Here is a 21,074-nt window from a genome sequence, read left to right as displayed (position 1 = left end):
TCTTTTGGTGATCTTGTGGGGATACAGACCAAGGAGTGGTATTATTGGATCAAAGGATATGCACAATTGAATTCTCTTTGGACATAGTTCCAAATTATTCTCCAGAATAGCTGGATCAAGAACTCAAAAATTTAAAAACAAGGCAGATGACAAAAATTTTGTTTTTAGACTTTGATTTTTTTTTTTTATAGTTTACACCACTGTAATACTAATGCTTTTCAAGACTGTGTTGAATGTACTGTAACTTAATAGCTTCTTTTACAGGAAAAGGATTAGATCTTTTGGTATCTTGCTATTGTTAAAGACATAGGATCACAATATGAATTCAGAGCAAAAGATCAAACTGGATGAATCATAGATTAATTAATTTAGTAATTTTATTTTCAGTTCTCCCAGTGGACTACTGCAATAAAAATGGATAATAATTAAACTTTAGGCAAACATCAATAGCCAAAAACATGCTGTATCATCATGAATATGTATAAGGGTCGGGGGAGAAGTCAGGCACTGCACAATCAGGAAGTAAACAGAGGCATTGTAGCCTGAGATTCCCAGATGTGATTTCTGTGAATAAAAGTGAACTCTGGCTGCATTGAGATCGGCATCATTAATGGGAGGCGTCTCCTTCTCTGGTTGGCTGTGCATGACCTCATAGATCCCATTTAAGCTGTGGGGACAAGGAAGTAGGTCTCTTTGATCAGTTCACTAGGAATCAGCAGGAAGTCAGCTAGGGGGCAGGATGTGAACACATGGAATAAAAGATCTTGAGCTTGCACATGGCTGTTCTTCAGTGCTCTATCATACATTTAAACCATCGTTATATGAAATGGTGGTCAGAGATCTCTGAAGACCTCAGACAGAGCTAAGCTTGGAAAATCAGTTTAACCACTGCAAAAGACAGTGACCGGAGAATTCTCCGAGGGCCTGGGAATTGGGAGAGATTAGCAATAATGAATGCTGAGTAGGCATCAACAAGGGTATTCACAAGAGTAGTGAATGCCATCATGGGCATTCACAAGTGATGTCAACATGGATGCACTGTAAATTGCCAGACCCTGTTAATCAGGAAGGTGCAATAGTTCCCCACCCAGGAGGGAAGGCAGAAAAGCAATATGAATTTAGGAGGCATTTACTCCCACACCCATTAAATACTTCTCAGCAAGGAAAAAAATCTAGAGATAATAGAGATGACTGAGAATATATAGCAAAAAATACAAGAGTTAAAGGCTGAGTTAGAGAAAAAAACAAAAAAAATCACATTACAGACAATAAAAAAAGAGATAAAAGAATTACAAGCCGAGTTAGAGAAAGGACACAAAGTTAAGTTATAGCAATTAGAACAGAAAGAACAAGAGTTCAGCCTACTGACTGAAACTGAGAAGGAAAAAGAAGTTACTATAACAGCAGTTAATAATGGAAATACCAAGTGAATACTGTAAGTTAAAGAATCCCCCAAGTTTTAAAACTAGGTAAGATTTTAACTTGAACAGTCAAACCAGGAAATATAAGGGAAAAAAACAAGCAGAAAGTTGGTGAACATACCATGTAGAAGTTAACCAGAGAAATACTCTTTGGCATTTTATTAATTTATCTCATCTGCTACTGCTTAAAGGGATCTATTGGGTGGAGTCATTTTACTGAGAAAAGAACTAACTACTCTAATGGGAAGAGGTTTGGTTCTTTTCATATGCAAAATTCAGTTTCAGCTTCAACTCTGCCTACCACCCCAGAATTTCCCATTTCCTTCCTGACTTTCCCCCCTCAACTTGGCCTTCTTGGGCTGGGAGAGAAGGAATGGGAGGTGATGATATCAGCACCGCCCACTAAACCAGTTCCAACCCCCTATGTCATCATTACGATGGGGGGGGGAGGGGGAGAGGGGGACGACTAGGCTTCATAGCCTGAAGCAAAAGAGACTTGTGGTGCCTTAATGGCAGCAACTGTTACAGTGCTCAGAGAGTCTTTGAAAATGCAGCTCTCCAACCTGCTCAGTTTAGTCTCTAAGGAAGCCAGTGGGGGTAGGAGATTATAGTTAGAGAGAGTAGTTTTATGCCCATAGGACTATAAAGATATTCCTCTGGAGAGCTGAAACTCGTCTTTGTTCACTTTTGTTCTTTTGCTTCCACACACTGATCACTTCACTCTTTGAGAGTGCTTATAAGACAATGTCTATTTTTAGACTGATTTGAGAAACTGAGAAATGTGTAGCTATTGTCCCAATCACTAATATAGATAGACAATGGGTGATCTGTGACCCAGGAGGAGAAGTAACATCAAGCTTATTGACTCACACTCCTGAAATATATTTTGGTGATAGTTATTCAAACTTTGACTTCTGGCAACAGAATTCAGGGACATTATGGACTGCATCTGTTACAGCTAAATGTCCTTTGCTCATTATCCATATGAATGGCCTAGCACTGAAAAGGTTGGTAGATACAACCGTAGATTGTACAGCTATTAGAGGTGCCAGCTGGTTTAGTAATTAGCTAAAGATTACAGCAAACACCTATATGTCTGGCATAAAAGGATCTATAGTAGCCAAAATTAGTGCTACCTCTTTGAGATGGGAATTTAAAGACAGATGTTTTTATTTATTTTATAGTTGAAAGGTTCCCCAGCAATCAGTGGGGAAGACTTACAAAGGGAAAAAATGCAGACATCATTAGATATAGGACAGTACCAACTTAACCAAGGACATTTACAAGCTTTTCTAAGTCCTTGGAATTCCCCTGAATTTGTTATAAAAAGGAAATTTGGAGAATGGATAATGTTGATTGATTCGAGAAAGGTAAATGGAAAGATGGAAACAATGGAAGTTCTTTATCTTGGGCTTCCATCTCCTCAATTGCCTAGGGAATTCTCTTTGGATTAAGAATTATTTCTATTCTATCCCTCTAGATGAGGATATGAAGGGATTTGTCTTTTAAGTGCCCAGCATTAATTCAGCTGAACCTTATAAAAGATTTGAATGGATAGTTTTGGCACAGGGAATGAAGAATAGCCCTACTATGTGTCAAATGCATGTGGCTGCTGATCTTACTCTTGTAAGAAAAGCATCTCCAAAAGTTATGTTATCACCATTGTATGACATTTTGAGAGGAGACAGTGCTTTAGACTCACCATGCCAGCTTACAAAAGAAGCTCAAGAGGCTCTAAGAGAGACTGAATTGGCTCGATCTAATATAGCTGAAAGAATAACTCAAAAAGTATCGGAAACAACAGTTTTTGTTACAAAAGAGGCACCCACAGCAGTCCTTCATCAAGGAGACAGTATGATGAAGTAAGTGAACAGCACAACCAGAACAAAATTTTATTCCTTACCCAGTGCTTGTGGCTAGAAATTCAATAAAAGTCATTAAGAAAGTAGTACAATTGTCTGGGACAAGACCTGGCAAAATATACACCTCTTTTACCAATGCACAAATTGATGTGTGTTATGAAAACATCCCAGAGTGGAAAAATTTATTGGCCACAGCTCCAAGCCTTGCACATGGGTAGTAAATATAATTTTTGATCCGGCTTATTCAGTAGATGTGGTACAAAGAATTGCCACAGTCAAAATAAACTTTGTAGTTTTTAATATATATCAGCTCTTTAAAGAACTTTGAGAGCAAGTGAGAAGGCACTCAGGTAAGTATTGTAATATCCATTTTCATAGTGGACTTTCAAATCCTAACTTTTATCATCAGGCTGCTAGAGCTTTACATTTGCAAATTGGGATAACTAAAGAGGAAGCTAGAAGCATAGTAAAAGGTTGTGTAGCTTGCCTTTCTTTTCATGCTCCTATGCTCCCTCCAGGAAAAAAAAAACCCATGGTTTTGCTGCTCTATGGCAAATGGACATCACTTATGTTAAAAGGCAGAGCATCCATGTAACCATGGATATACATTCTCAATTCTTTATGACTTCACTTCAATTAGGAGAAGCACTCCGGCATGTGATCAGTCATCATTATCATTATTTTTCCATTGTAGGAATCTCACATGCACTTAAGACAGGTAATGGACCAGCTTATACATCTTCTGCCTTTACATCCTTTTGCATTGAATTTGGCATTGCCCATTCCACTGGCATCCCATATAATCCTCCTGGCCAAGCCATCAACGGACAGATTATTTATACCCCCAATATGCTCCCATCCATACAAGAGAAGGGAATTTTGGGATTTACATGAGATGTGGCAATAGATACATGTATCTGCCTACAATTTTCAAATTATTTTAATTTTACCCCAGCAATGCGCTTCTGGCACATACAGAAAGCGCGGCTAACTAACAGACTGGCTGACAAGGACAAGAACTCTCTCTCCACAGTGATGTAGAAGGGCTTAGATGGCATCTGCAAGGGCCCAGGTTGGGTCATTGTTTGGGGTCCTGGATGGCTCTTGCCATTCCAGATGGAGACCTAACAGAAGAGGAGTGGATCCCAACCAGAAACATTTATGACCTGGGGATCCAAGAAGAGAAAGACCAGACAATGGCCAAGAGGGATCGCCCAGATGTCAGCAGCCCTTCAGACACTGATGCCAGATATATGAATCCAACTGGTCCTAGGGAATGCTGGTTACTTCAATTTCTTTCTCTAAATTGAGATTATTTAAACATTCTATTTCCTTTGTTGTTAACCTGGGCATTTTATATTGATATATTAACAATTAGACAATTAAATTATCTGATTTATCGGCATGTAATAGGGCAAAATAGCTCCTAATAACTAATAGCTTTAATTTCATCCTTACTGGTGGTGAATTCAACTCTTTTCTTTTGATAGTGATAATCTGGTTTTCCTTTTAAATCAAGTTAACAAATGATTTATCTATTTTATTGTGTCATTTTAGCCAATCTGACAGACTGGGGTTAAGTGACTTGCCTAGGGTCACATAGCTTGAAGTGTTAAGTGTCTGAGGCCACATTTGAAATCAGGTCTTCCTGACTTCAGAGCTGGTACTCTATCCACTGCACCACCTAGCTGTCTCCATTTTATTGGTTTCTTTGTAAAACCAGAGCCTATTTTTATTTATTAGTTTAATGCTTTTCTTTCAATATTTTTTTTTTTTTTTGATTTTCAGGATTTCCAATTTGGGTGTTTAACTGGGGATTTAATATATATTATTTTTCCTATTTCTTTTTCTTTTTTTGAAGTTCCATGCTCAATTAATCAATCTGCTTCCCCCCCCCCCCATTTTATTGATCCAAGTATTTAAAGACATATTTCCCCTAAATACTGCTTTGGCTGCGTCCCCAAAATTTTGGTAATATATCTCATTGTTAGTCATTTTCTTTAATGAAATTGATTGTTTTTATGATTTGTTATTTTACCCACTCATTCTTTTAGAATTAGATTATTTGGTTTCTAATTTGTTTTTGACAGCCTTCAGTATGTGGTACTCTTTATTGAGATGTTAATGGTGGCTGCAATACACACTAAGGCACTTTTTAATATAAAAATTGGAGATGGTGCTAACTCTGAAGTCAGGAGGACCCGAGTTCAAATCCGGTCTCAGACACTTAATACTTCCTAAGGTGTGTGACATGGGGCAAATCATTTAGTCTCAACTGTGTGTGTGTGTGTGAGAGAGAGAGAGAGAGAGAGGGTTTTAATTAATTTCTCTGTGATAGTCACTGAGACCTGAATTTGGAGCTTTTAGATATATATTATAGCTGTATATATTTCAGAATCTCTGAGGTTGATGGTATTTCTCTTTTTATTTTAAAGGGTTTTTTGCTCATAGTGGGGTAAGTCTGAGTAATGCAGCACATATGATACAGCTAAGAATACAGGGAAGTCCAGCAACCAGCGTTATGGTGGAGAAAATGAATACAGCTCTCTAGAAGTACAGTTTCACTGGGAAGGCAGTGATAAAGACCTTTATTATATTTATGAGAGACACAAGATCTTTTTATAAATTTCCTTTTTTCAAATCTACCTATGTACACTCAGTACTTTGAATTTAATTTTAAATTAGGCTTCCATATTCCTTTATAGAATGTAATTTTTATTGCATTATGATCTGAAAAGGACATATTTAATATTTCTGCTTTTCTGCATTTTCAGGATCAATTTTTATGTAGGTGCCATATACTACTGAGAAAAAAACGTATTCCTATCTATTCCCATTCAATTTTCTCCCAAACTGGTTATTTAGCTTTCCTAAAATTCTATTCATCCCCTTAACTTCTTTCTTGTTTATTTTTTCTTAGATTATCTAGTTCTGAGAGGGAAAAGTTAAGGTCCCCCACTAGTATAACTTTACTATTTTCTCCTGTAACTCATTTAACTTTTCATTTAAGCCTGCATATTCTTTTCAGGCTTCTTTGTCATTATACTGCCCATTTATTACCAGAGAGATTATTTTGGTTCTTAAACTTTTGGTATGCTTTTTTTGAGGACATATCTTGAATAACAAACACTTTCTTTAAAAGATTCATTAACTTACCCCTGGCATATATTCCATAAATATGGAAAGGGTTCTTTCCTGGGGATCCCGTAAGCAGCCATAATACTGAACAATTCGCTCATGCAGCAGGTTTTTCAACAATTGAATTTCGCACTCAAGTGCATTTACTTCCTGAAAAATAATTTATAGTAAAGCTTATAAAATGTTTAAAACAATTACAGCTCAAAGATATGACATAACAAAGATGCAGAGTTTGCTTTAAAATACTCATTGGGAAATAACATACGTGTGTGTGTGTGTGTGTATGTGTGTATAAAACGCCCATAAACTGTGCTTTGATAACAGAAACTTTATCCTTAATTAGTGGTTAAAACTATAATCATCCACATGTGCAAAAATGTTTGTGGCAGCCCTTTTTGCAGTGGCAAGGAATTGGAAACTGAGTGGATGCTTATCAGTTGGAGAGTGGCTGAATAAGTTATTGTGTGTTATTATTATTTTTAATAGTATTTTATATTATGTTTGTATTATGGTATCGAATATTATTGTCCTATAAGAAATGAACAGCAAAACTGATTTCAGAAAGGCCTTGAAAGACTTACATGAACTGATGGTAATTGAAGTGAGTTAAACCAAGAGAACATTGTATATAGCAATAACAAGATTATGTGATGATGAACTCTGATGGACTTGGCTATTTTCAACAATGAGATGATTCAGGCCAATTCCAATAGTCTTATGATGAAGAGACACATCTGCATCCAAAAAGGGGACTATAGAGACTGAATATGGATCACAACAAAGTATTTTGACATTTTTTTTTTTTAAATCGGATTTTTCTTGTGCAGCATGACAAATATAGAAATGTATTTAGAAGAAATGCACATGTTTAAATGATATTAAATTATTTGCTGTCTGGGGAAAGGGGTGGGGAGAAAGGACAAAATTTTGGAACACAAGGTTTGTCAAGGGTGAATGTTAAAAACTATCTTTGTATGTATTTCAAAAATAAAAAGCTATTATTTTTAAAAAATTTAAAAATATATACTGAATCAGATTTGGAAAATTCACATCATAAAAATTTCAGAATAATCATTGCATATTATTTAGTTATATCAAAACTTTTCAATGGAGAACTGAAATGATTTGTATTAAGAGAAAGTAGAAAATATCACTGCCTATTAAATTTAATTCAATGTGTTGATGTAATCACAGTTTATATGATGGTTCTTACCTTGCTAGTCTCTGGACTATCAGGGTCAAACTGAACTTGTTTAACAGCCAGCTCTCTTCCTGTATCAACATCATAACATAAATATACTCTGCCAAAGGCTCCCTGACCAAGCAATTTACCCAGTCTCCAGTTAGTTGGTGCTCTTGGTGCTGAAAAATAGATGTTTTACTTAGTAGGGGATAGTTAATAACATAAATCAGAAATCAAATGAGTAAGGGTTTCATTAAAACTAAATTAATATGTTCAGCTTATTAAAGAAAAGCTTTAAAGGGCATATCTTGGTTAAACCTTTCAGAAACTAAATCTAACATACATGTTAAAAAACAGATATATACTTTTTTTTTCTCCTTAGAGAAAATGTTGCTCTTTTAGTTATTTGCTGGCATGTCTAAAGTATGAAAATTAATAGAAAAAAAAAGCTGAAAATTTTAAGAATTGTCTTTGAGAAATGCCACAAGATTACAAGATAAGTTAGCAAAGTATGTTCTGTAACAAATGTTTTTTATTAAGCTTTGGGCCACAGGATAAAAAAAAAAAGTTGAATTTTTAAACTGCTAAATAATAGTTAACCACACTTTTTTTCAAATGAAAAAATCCTGAGCTGGAAGTTAAGAAGCAAAACATTTCATCTTTTCTACTGATAGTCCATCTCTGTAGTGAACTTGGAAAAAGGAGGATGTCAGTTTAAAATTGTGTTTCAGATACTTACTTGCTGTGTGACCCTGGGAAAGTCACTGAATCTCAGTCTTAATTTCCTCCTCTGTAAAATGAGGAATATGGACTTTATGGAGTCTGGGGATCCTTCTAATTCTGAGTTTATGATGCTAAGTTTCTAGTTTAGGACACATTTTAAAGGTCTTAAATCTTATCTTCTTTTTAAGCTTTGTAACTTGAAAAAACTCACCTCAGGGTTTTGACATACCAAGCTTTAAATATAAACGAAATTAAATAAACTGTATGATCTGAACTATTAACATTACCACCACTTTGAAGTGGAGGCTAAGTAATTTCTTATAACACATTCACAATAGAGTCAAACAGTATAAGATACTTCTCAGTATAAGATAAATTTAGCAGCATTATCTTTACAACTCAGGAGCTTAGAAATAGACTCCTAAATTGGTTAAGCCTTCACTATAAAATCCATTTATGATGCACTAATTACTACTACTTACAGCGACTGGGTGGGCTTATGTCCATTACAGTCAGAGTGGGATTTTCTATATCACTTCCCCTTCTCATTCGGCTATCTTCATACTCGGGGGTAAAGATGCTGCTTCCACTACTAGTACTTAATGAACGATCAGTAGGACTGAAACTGACTGGAGAACGGAAGCTGTTCACTTGAGTCCGTCTGGCCCTTGGAAAAGTCTTGCGACCTATAAAATAATTTTTAAATTTATATTATAATTTATTAATGGTGTTAAATTTTAAATTATTTAAAATTTGTATTCCAGGAAATAATGTAAGTTTTTTTCTTGCCCAAGCCAGGAAACATTAATATTAACAGCCAGATAATTATATTCTTTTAGGTTTATTATAATTATTATAATACTTTTCTACAAAGTAATCAATTCAAGGTTACATATTTTTGAAAGAACATTATAAAACAAAAATAAGGAAATTAGGGAAAGGAAGAACTGGAAACACAAATGAAAAAAGTGGACAGACAAGAGAAGCCAAAGGCCAAAGTGAGACAAGAATGGCTTTTGTTATGAAGATATTGTACTATAGATTTCATTTCAAGTTATTAGCCAATTTCATATACTTTTGGGGAATGTTAGAAAACCAAATGCCTAGGAGATTAATGACAGGAAACTACCAAGTTATTTAGAAAAAACTATTAAAAATGAATTTTTACTATAGATTCTGAATTAAAAATGAAAGTAACTTACCATCATTATAGTCTGAATGGTGATATGATACATGATATCTTCTAGGATAAGTACCTCCTTTTCCAAATTTCTCAAAGATAGGGTTATCATAATCTGAGAGAAAAAGAAAAACACAGTAATCTTAAAAAATATATAACTGCAAACCCCATACCTATACAGTATATTATTTTTGTCTTACCAAAAAAAAATTTTCAACATTGCATCAATTTAGCTTAGACATTTTCTAGATACATATACATGTATATACAATAAATCGAATCTAGATTAGTCCAAAATATACCTCAGGGACTCTTCCCCTATATATAAGGGTAGCAAGTACCTTAATTTCTCTGCCTATGTCAATAGTCCTTTCTCCCATTAAGTTTGGAAGAATAAATCTAGTAAGTAGGCATGACTTTAAAAAAATGTACTTTGGCCATCCTCAGCAACGAGATCAACCAAATCATTTCCAATGGAGCAGTAATGAACTGAACCAGCTATGCCCAGAGAAAGAACTCTGGGAGATGACTAAAAACCATTACATTGAATTCCCAATCCCTATATTTATGCCCACCTGCATTTTTGATTTCCTTCACAAGCTAATTGTACAATATTCAGAGTCTGATTCCTTTTATACAGCAAAATAATGTTTTGGTCATGTATACTTATTGTGTATCTAATTTATATTTTAATGTATTTAACATCTACTGGTCATCCTGCCATCTAGGGGAGGAGGTCGAGGTTTGGCAATTGTTAATGCTGTAAAGTTACCCATGCATATAACCTGTAAATAAAAGGCTATTAAATAAAAAAAAAAAATAAAAAAAAATGTACTTTATAAACTGTTTCCCCATTGAAAAAAATAACCACTTTGTATATAAAATAAAATCAATTTAAAAATCTGGAATCTTTATAATCTAACCTGTAAATTCCTGATGATTATCTGGATAGCTCTGTGCTCTTGGCATTCGAGTTTTGGGATAGCTGTCACTATAAATGTAAAATGAAATATACAAAAAATAATTAACAGAAAAATTAGTAATGGCAAACACAGATTTTAATGAGCAATATTGGAATCTAACATAAAAATTATTGAAACTGCCCCTGAAGTTTCACTCATAAACTTTCTGTGTATAAGACAACATATTAGAATGTGGAGTAAACAATAAGTATTCTAATAGTGAGGTAGTTTAGAGACAATGATTGTGTCTACCAAAACAACTGAAATGGAAAACAACAACAACAACAACAACAACAGTTAATCTAGCTATTTATTTAGCATTACACTGGAAAAAAGAAATCTTGACAGTTTTGCTTTCCAATTAGCAAACCAGTTACATGACAACCTCAGATTCCATGTTCCTCAGTAATTGAAAATTAAGCATGTATCATGTCTGAAACTATAGCTATGATATATCTTAAGATATTATTTTCACAAATTTTCAGGAGGCTCAAGGAGGCATAGATTTCCCCCAAAATTAGCATTCTCCATTCTTGCAAACTGTAGAAGATTGTATATGATGAGAATTACTTGTGTGAAATCAAGAGAGGGAACACTAATAGTAAAGATCTTAGCAGCAACTGGTGTCTCTTCTGTCTAAAAAAAACTACCCATTTTATTAATATATAGTCTATGAAAGGCAAATAAAAATATGTAACAAAACTTTAAAATTTCCAAATCCACCTATTAAGCAAACTTAATTTGATTTCTAATATGGTGCTAAATGTACATTCAGGCAATTCAACTTAAAACATTCAGTAAATATCCATGTATAAGGCACTTTGCTTAGTGCCCACACTACAAAAGGGAAAAAAAAAAGAATAGTTCTTGTCCTCAAGGTACTTGTTTACATTATTTTGGGAGGACTGATCATATCCACAACTAAGTACAGTAGAAGGAAAACTGATGAGGAAGAGAATTAACTGGTGACACTTAAACAGAGCCTTAAAGTAAGAAAAGAATTCAGAGAAGCAGAGATAAAGAGGAAGCACATCCAGGGGAGGGGATGGCCTCTGTGAATGATTAAGTTAAAAGATAGAATATTACCTCTGAGAAAAGGCCAGTGGTTCAATTTAGCTGAAACATAAAATTTCTGTAGGGGAATAGAATGAAATAAGGCTCCAAGTAGAGATTAGAGCCAAATTCTGAAATGTAAATACCTTGTGTCTTGGCATCATGTTCCTAATCACTAAATTCAATGATCATTTTGTAATTTGTTATATAAAATGTCCATGTTTAATGGTTAGCCTCTCATCTCTTTGCAATATCTGAACTCATCACCCTATCTCTTCCTAGATAGTCTCTCTTCCCTAGGTTTCCTAGATGTCATACTATTCTGGCTGTACTCCAATTTTCTAACTTCTCCTCTATAATACTAGATGGCTCCTCTTTTTCTATCTAACTCTCTAAAATGACTACTATTCGAGAGAAATGATAATTATTCAAGGTTCTGCCTCACCCTCTTTTCTCTCTTGTGTATAATGTAAACTATTTCATTCACTACCAAGGCTTTAATATACTGAGTCGAGACAAGGATAAAAAATAAATTTACTACATTCTGCTAAGGTAATATAAACACACTCACAAACACTCACAAAAAAGTGATAAATAACATGAGGGAAAAAATCAATATGAACAACTGGTGAAGTGAAAAAGGATTAAGATAGGATTAATGGTATAGGTGGTACTTGAGCTTAAGTTTTAGAAGAATGCAGAGATTCAGAAAGGGAGCAATGAAAAGGGAGTGCAATTCAAATAAATGGAATAGTTTCTGTGAATGTAGAAGTGAAAAATGGAATAACAAATTGTGGCAATCTCTCATAGTAAATTTGGTTAGAATGTAAATCACATTAAAGAGTAATATAAAATAAGAAATAAAAAAAATTGGAAAGATTATTTTGGAAGTATGTAGAATACTAACTAGAAAGGGAAAATACTGAAACAAAGAAAGCCAATTAGAATATTATATAGTCTAAGTGATGATGAGGCTTAGAGAAATTCTATGAAAGTAAAACTGACATGACTTAGCAATTGATTAGATGATGAAGGTAAAGAAGGAAGAGTCTTGGATAACTTTTAGGCTATAGACTTGGAAACCTAAGAAAATGGTGGTGCTATTAAAATAAAGATTATATGGAAGGGCAAAGATTTAGTTTTAGAAAATTTAGTTTGAAATACCTAAATGACTTCTAAGTATAGATGTCTAGTAGACAGCTGGTGTGGAACTGGAGTGTTGAAAAGGGATTAGAATTGTATATAAAAGTTTATGAGTTATCTAACTAAGGATGACAACACCATCAAATTACTGTTCTCATTCTTTCCACTCTTTCACTGCTAAATAATTTAAATTCATTTTCTTGAGTTGATGCTTCTGCTTCCTCATATCATCCTTATATTCATTCCTTAAAATCTAGCTTTTGCTCTCTGCTCTACTAAAACTAATCTGATTGCCTAATTACTAATATAATGACCTATTTTCAGTCTTCATCTCACCAAGACCACACTATTTACCACTACCCCTTACTAGTAGATTCTTTCTTCCCTTTGCTTCAGATATATCACTGTAGTAGTTCTCTTTCTCTCTCTTCCTTTCTCCACTTCTTTCTGTATCCTCTTCTTGATAAGTTAATGTAGGTTTTCCCCAAGATTCTATTCCTGGTCCTTAGAAATTGGTAGAAATCTACCAATTACCTGGTTGGTAATTATAATATTATAATTCCCATCAGGTCATCAGGGCTTTATTCTCTCCTACCACCAATCCATCATTCATACTCCTGCCAAAATAACCTTTCTTATGCTTGGTATATCCTTTTATACCTAATCCCTAAGGCCAGTTAGAGTTTATGTTAGTATATGGCATGAAGTATTGATCTAAACAATTTCTAGCATACTGTTTTTTAAATTTTTCTAGAAGGTTTTGTTGACTAATGAATTCTTACTGGGACCTTTGGGTTTACTAAAAACTAGGCTAAGGTTCATAAGTTTCTATATATTGTGTACCTCCTCTCTTTTATTGATCAACCAGTACCAAACTGTTTTGATATTTTATGTAGTTTAAAATTTGATATTGCAAGGTCTCCTTTTATTCCTACTTTTTAAATTGTTTTCCTTGAGTTCTTGATCTTTTGTGCTTCTAGCTGAATTTTGTTATTAATCTTTTTTAGCTCTATACTTTTTAGTTTTGTATGGGGATAAGAAAATAAATTTTGGTAGTACTGTCATTTTTATTAATTAGCTTGACCTACCATGAAAATTTAATATTTCTTCAATTATTTTGGTCAGCTTTTTTATGGTTTATGTGATAGAATATTTGGTGAGATAGAATAAACTTGTTGTCAGAGAACTGAATTTGAATCCTACCACAGATACTTCTTATCTATGTAACAACTGGAAAGTCACTGAGCTGCTCCATTTCACTTATCTGTAAAATTAAATTTTGCATCCCTTTCTGGCATCTAGTACATTTTGCAGTAGATGCTTAAATGTCTGTAGATTTGTCTTTATTAATGAATTAAGATTTAAAATTATTTCTTTAGTTTAATTTTCATAGAGTCGATATAAGAAACAATTTCTAAGAAACTAAACTTTTTTGTGCTTCACAAAGTAAAATCATAATTAAGAATAGATTTTGCTGTTATTCAAAACCCCTTACTTCTATAAATACACTAAATTATTTCTTCAATTCAGTGACAGCAAGTTGTCTCTCTAGATTAACTTTCACGTTTTCCTCTTTGCCTTAGCTTTCAAGAAATTTAGAACTAAATTCAATACTTGCTATTTAGGAAATCTATTCATCTTTGTTGACTGGCAACATTGCTTCTCTGTTACTTTTAACTAGTTTTTATTCCTTTTATTATTCCATTTTAAAATGTTAATTTTTATATGCAACTCAAACTTGAAAGAGTTTTTGGAAATAAGCAGAATAGAAATCTGATATATTTTTAAAAGAGTATATAAAAATTAGAAATGAAAAACAAATCTGCTTCATTTCTCAGTTTAAATTGTTTAAAGAGTTGTATTTGATCAAACAAGGCGTTACATAGGATTTTTAGAACTTTAGTGTTGAAAGGAAAATTTTATAATATGGAAATCCAAAATTTTCTAAAGATGAAGATCCAAAGAACATTAAGTGACCTGCTAAAGTTTAGCTTAAGGATCCTAACTTTTGGGATAAGAATTCATTATTTGACAAAAACTGCTGGGATAACTGGAAATTAGTATGGCAGAAATTGGGCATGGACCCACACTTCACACCGTATACCAAGATAAGATCAAAATGGATCCATGATTTAGACATAAAGAACGAGATTATAAATAAATTGGAGGAACATAGGATAGTTTATCTCTCAGACTTGTGAAGGAGAAAGAAATTTGTGACTAAAGACGAACTAGAGACCATTATTGATCACAAAATAGAAAATTTTGATTACATCAAATTAAAAAGCTTCTGTACAAACAAAATTAATGCAAACAAGATTAGAAGGGAAGCAACAAACTGGGAAAACATCTTCACAGTTAAAGGTTCTGATAAAGGCCTCATTTCCAAAATATATAGAGAACTGACTCTAATTTAAAAGAAACCAAGCCATTCTCCAATTGACAAATGGTCAAAGGATATGAACAGACAATTTTCAGATGATGAAATTGAAATTATTACTATTCATATGAAAGAGTGTTCCAAATCATTATTAATCAGAGAAATGCAAATTAAGACAACTCTGAAATACCACTACACACCTGTCAGATTGGCTAAAATGACAGGAAAAAATAATGATGATTGTTGGAGGGGATGTGGGAAAACTGGGACACTGATACATTGTTGGTGGAGTTGTGAAAGAATCCAACCATTCTGGAGAGCAATCTGGAATTATGCCCAAAAAGTTATCAAACTGTGCATACCCTTTGATCCAGCAGTGTTTCTACTGGGCTTATACCCCAAGGAGATACTAAAGAAGGGAAAGGGATCAGTATGTGCCAAAATGTTTGTGGCATCCCTGTTTGTAGTGGCTAGAAACTGGAAAATAAATGGATGCCCATCAATTGGAGAATGGTTGGGTAAATATTGTGGTATATGAATGTTACGAAATATTATTGTTCTGTAAGAAATGACCAGCAGGATGAATACAGAGAGGCTTGGAGAGAATTACATGAACTGATGCTAAGTGAAATGAGCAGAACAAGAGATCATTATATACGACAACAACGATACTGTATGAAGATGTAATCTGATGGAAGTGGATTTCTTTGACAAAGAGACCTAATTCAGTTTCAATTAATCAATGATGGACAGAAGCAGCTACACCCAAAGAAAAAACACTGGGAAATGAATGTAAACTGTTTGCATTTTTGTTTTTCTTCCCGGGTTATTTTTACCTTCTGAATCCAATTCTCCCTGTGCAACAAGAAAACTGTTTGGATCTGCACACGTACATTGTATTTAGGATATACTATGACATATTCAAAATATATAGGACTGCTTGCCATCTAGGGGAGGGGGTAGAGGGTGGGAGGGAAAAATCGTAACAGAAGTGAGTGCAAGGGATAATGCTGTAAAAAAATTACCCTGGCATGGGTTCTGTCAATAAAAAGTTACTATAATAAAAATAAATAAATAAATAAAGTTTAGCTTAAGAATATAATATTCACTGCCCCCATATTTTTCTATCACAAATAAGCACTCAGGGCCTTACCCATCCAGAGGACTATCAAGTGATGGACAGCTTCCTGAGCCAGAATTTTCAGGACTGCTCAATGAAAGTGGATCCAACATCTAGAAATGAAATACCATGATAATGTTGAAGATTTCTGGAGCTTAAGTTTAAAATTAATTTCTCTAGATAAATAAATAAGACACTACTCAAAACTGTAATATTTTGAAAATATTAATAAATTTTTTAAAGCCCTCAAATTTTTATGTCACAGTTATAGCAGAAAACTATAACACTTTTGTTAATTTTTCCTTTTTCTCTTTGAAACATGTAAAATCACTAGTAATCTTTGAATTAGTAGATAAAAAAATTTTTAGATGAAAAACAATGATAAACTAAATTTTTACATAATGAATAGAAATAAAACACTGTTCCCAACTCAGTGAACTACAGGAATTTCTCTGTATTTTTTGCTATTCAACTAGAGAAGAAAGTTATTACAAATTATATTCTATAGGTGAAAAAAAAAATACGTATCAGATACCTGGCAAATTTTTGCTAACAAAGGCTCAGTGATCTTGACAACTCCTGCTTGCCCTCTGACCTCCGAATCATATAATTAATTTACTTACTTGGTCCATGCTTTCTGGAATAAACTCTCCTTCACTGTTGATACTAGTAAATGACCCATTTCTGGCAACCTGATGTAGCTCATCTGGAATGTAACCAGGAGGAGGTGAACTTCTATCTCTTGTTGTAGGACCTTTAAATTGAAAAAAAAAAAAAAATCATTAAAATACTGAATATATAAACACCAGTAAATAAATTTATATTCTGTTTTCTACCTGAAAAAAGATTTTTGAACCATGTTTTAATTAGCTCATAATACATAGATTCTTAAATATTTCCACTTGTCAATGGCAAAATAGCAATTGACTCCAACACTTGGGTTCCTATAGAATAGGGGTTCTTAACTCAGGGGTCTGTGATCTTGTTTTTTTAAAAGAGAGTTTATAATTGCATTTCAATGGTTGCTTTCTTTTGCAATCCTTTAAACATTATTAGCCTGAGGACTCAATAAGCTTCACCAAAGTGCCCCAGGTATCTATGACACAAAAAAAAGTTTAAGAAATACTGATTTAAAAGGGGGCAAGAGAATGGGGAGTGCAAAGAGGATAATATTAGAAAATGTTGGTAGCATAAGAAACAAATGATATCAAAATATATTCAAAAAAAGATATTCTTGAAGAACCATAGATCTTTTTGCTAAGATTAGCAAAACAAAAACAAAAGACTGATCTATAATATCACTTCTTGAAACACCCAGCTAAGAAAAAGGATAGAAGACCAGAATCAGACTTTATATATATATATATTTTTTAATATAACTTTTTATTGACAGAACATATGCATGGGTAATTTTTTTACATTATATCTTGCACTCACTTCTGTTCCGACTTTTCCCTTCCTCCGTTCACCACCTCCCCTAGATGCAGGCAGTCTTATACATGTTAAATATGTTATAGTATATCCTAGACACAATATATGTGTGCAGAACCATACAATTCTCTTGTTACACAAGAAGAGTTGGATTCAGAAGGTAAAAATAATCTGGGAAGAAAAAGAAAAATCCAAGCAGTCCACATTCATTTCCCAGTGGTCCTTCTCTGGGTGTAACTGATTCTGTCCATCATTGATCAATTGGAACTGCATTAGATCTCTGTCAAAAATATCCACTCCCATCAGAATACATCCTCATACAGTATTGTTGTTGAAGTGTATAATCTCCTGGTTCTGCTCATTTCACTTAGCATCAGTTCATGTAAGTCTCTCCAGGCCTTTCTGAAATCATCCTGTTGGTCATTTCTTACAGAACGATAATATTCCATAACATTCATATGCCACAATTTATCCAACCATTCTCCAATGATGAGCATCCATTCATTTTCCAGTTTCTAGCTACTACAAACAGGGCTGCCACAAACATTTTGGCACTTACAGGTCCTTTTCCCTTCTTTAGTATTTCTTTGGGATATAAGTCTAGTAGTAGCACTGCTGGATTAAAGGGTATGCACAGTTTGATAACTTTTTGGGCATAATTCCAAATTGTTCTCCAGAATGGTTGCATTTGTTCACAACTCCACCAACAATGCATCAATGCCCCGGTTTTTCCACATCCCCTCCAACATTCATCATTATTTTTTCCTGTCATCTTAGCCAATCTAACAGGTGTGTGGTGGTATCTCAGTTGTCTTGATTTGCATTTCTCTGATCAATAGTGATTTGGAACACTTTCATATTGAGTGGAGATAGTTTCAATTTCATAACTTGAAAATTGTCAGTTCATATCCTTTGACCATTTATCAATTGGAGAATGGCTTGATTTCTTATAAATTAGAGTCAATTCTCTATATATTTTGGAAGTGAGGCCTTTATTAAAACCTTTAACTGTAAAAATGTTTTCCCAGTTTGTTGCTTCCCTTCTAATCTTGTTTGCATTAGTTTTATTTGTAAAAAGGCTTTTTAATTTGATATAATCAAAATTTTCTATTTTGTGATCAATAATGAACGCTAGTTCATCTTTGGTCACAAATTCCTTCCTCCTCCACAAGTGAGAGGTAAACTATCCTATGTTCCTCTAATTTATGTATAATCTCGTTCTTTATGCCTAAATCATGGACCCATTTTGATCTTATCTTGGTGTATGGTGTTAAGTGTGGGTCCATGCCTAATTTCTGCCACACTAATTTCCAGTTTTTGTCAAATAGTGAATTCTTATCCCAAAAGTTGGGATCTTTGGGTTTGTCAAACACTAGATTGCTGTAGTTATTGACTATTTTGTCCTGTGAGCCTAACCTATTCCACTGATCAATTAATCTGTTTCTTTTTTTTTTTTTTTTTTAAACTAATCTGTTTCTTAGCTAATACCAAATAGTTTTGGTGAACGCTGCTTTATAATATAGTTTTAGATCAGGTACAGCTAGGCCACCTTCATTTGATTTTTTTTTCATTAATTCCCTTGAGATTCTCGACCTTTTGGTCTTCCATATGAATTGTTATTTTTTCTAGATCATTAAATTATATTCTCTTGGGAGTCTGATTGGTATAGCTTGGCTTATCCAAGAGCATTTAATATTTTTCTAATTATTTAAATCTGACTTTATTTGTATGGAAAGTGTTTTGTAATTTTGCTCATATAATTCCTGAGTTTCCTTTGGTAGATAGATTCCCAAATATTTTATGCTACTGACAGTTATTTTGAATGGAATTTCTCTTTGTATCTCTTGCTGTTGGATTTTGTTAGTGATGTATAAAAATGCTGAGGATTTATGTGGATTTATTTTGTATCCTGCAACTTTGCTAAAGTTATAAATTATTTCTAATAGCTTTCTAGTAGAATCTCTGGGTTCTCTAAGGATATCATTATATCATTTGCAAAGAGTGATAATTTGTTTTCCTCATTACCTACTCTAATTCCTTTAATCTCTTTCTCAACTCTTATTGCCAAGGCTAACGTTTCTAATACAATAACGAATAATAATGGTGATAATGGGCAACCTTGGTTTCCCTCTTGATCTTTCTGGGAATGGTTCCAGTTTATCCCCATTAGGTATGATGCTTACTGATAGTTTTAAAATATATGTTCCTGACTATTTTAAGGAAAAGTCCATTTATTCCTATGCTCTCAAGTGTTTTTATTAGGAATGGATGTTGGATTTTATCAAATGCTTTTTCTGCATCTATTGAGATGATCATATTGTTTTTATTAATTTGGTTTTTGATATAGTCAATTATGCTAATAGTTTTCCTCATATTGAATCACCCCTGCATTCCTGATATAAATCCTACTTGGTTAGTGTATTATCCTGGGGACGATTTTCTGTAATCTTTTTGTTAATATTTTATTTAAGATTTTAGCATCAATAGTCATTAGGGAGATTGGTCTATAATTTTTTTTCTCTGTTTTTAACTTAACTGGTTTAGATATCAGTACCATGTCTGTGTCGTAAAAGTAATTTAGTAGTACTCCTTCAATCCCCATTTTTTCAAATAGTTTATATAGCACTGAAGTTAATTGTTCTTTAAATGTTTGGTAGAATTCACATGTAAATCCACCTGGTCCTGGGGATTTTTTCTTAGGGAGTTGATTAATAGCTTGTTCTATTTCTTTTTCTAAGATGGAACTGTTTAACCAATGTACCTCTTCCTCTGTTAATCTGGGCAAACTATATTTTTGAAGGCATTCTTCCATTTCATTTAAGTTATTGAATTCATTGGCATAAATTTGGGCAAAGTAACTCCCAATTATTGCTCTAATTTCCTCTTTGTTACTGTAGAGTTCTCCCTTTTCATTTTTAAGACTAACAATTTGATTTTCCTCTTTCCTTTTTTTAATCAATTTACTAAGGGTTTATCTATTTTGTTGGTTTTTTCATTGACCCAACTTTAAGTTTTATTAATTAATTCAATAGTTTTTTTTTTCTTACTTTCAATTTTATTAATCTCTCCTTTTATTTTTAGAATTTCAAGTTTAAGTTTGACTGGGGATTTTTAATTTGTTCTTCCTCTAGCATTTTTAGTTGGAAGCCCAATTCATTGACCTCCTCTTTATTTTATGCAAGTAAGCCTCTAGAGATATGAAACTTCCCCTTATTACTGCTTTGGCTGCATTCCACATATTTTGGTATAACATCTCATTATTGTCATTTTCTTGGGTGAAGTTATTAATTATGTCTATGATTTGCTGTTTCACCCAATTCTTTAGAATGAGATTATTTAGTTTCCAATGATTATTTGGTCTATTTTCTCCTGGCTTTTTATTGAATGTAATTTTCATTGCATTGTGATCTAAAAAGGATATATTTACTATTTCTGCCTTTCTGCATTTGAATTTGAGGTTTTTATGTCCTAATATATG

At 33.4% G+C, this 21,074-nt stretch overlaps 1 protein-coding gene across 1 annotated transcript in view; it reads right to left on the bottom strand.

Moving 5' to 3' along the window:
- Window positions 1–21,074, bottom strand: part of MAP3K2 (mitogen-activated protein kinase kinase kinase 2) — a 110,517-nt gene that overhangs the window by 15,943 nt on the left and 73,500 nt on the right. The window contains exons 8-14 of the mRNA XM_031959868.1: window positions 16,789–16,919; window positions 16,199–16,278; window positions 10,431–10,498; window positions 9,530–9,622; window positions 8,810–9,013; window positions 7,635–7,783; window positions 6,440–6,571 (exon numbers count right to left, since the gene is read on the bottom strand). Coding sequence (XP_031815728.1) covers window positions 6,440–6,571; window positions 7,635–7,783; window positions 8,810–9,013; window positions 9,530–9,622; window positions 10,431–10,498; window positions 16,199–16,278; window positions 16,789–16,919 — 857 coding nt within the window. The remainder of the gene's footprint in view (window positions 1–6,439; window positions 6,572–7,634; window positions 7,784–8,809; window positions 9,014–9,529; window positions 9,623–10,430; window positions 10,499–16,198; window positions 16,279–16,788; window positions 16,920–21,074) is intronic.

Source organism: Sarcophilus harrisii, chromosome 3, assembly GCF_902635505.1.
Source record: "Sarcophilus harrisii chromosome 3, mSarHar1.11, whole genome shotgun sequence".
Classification (NCBI taxonomy): domain Eukaryota; kingdom Metazoa; phylum Chordata; class Mammalia; order Dasyuromorphia; family Dasyuridae; genus Sarcophilus; species Sarcophilus harrisii.
The sequence above is the reverse complement of the archived record's forward strand: the minus strand, read 5'-3'. Positions and strand labels throughout refer to the sequence as shown.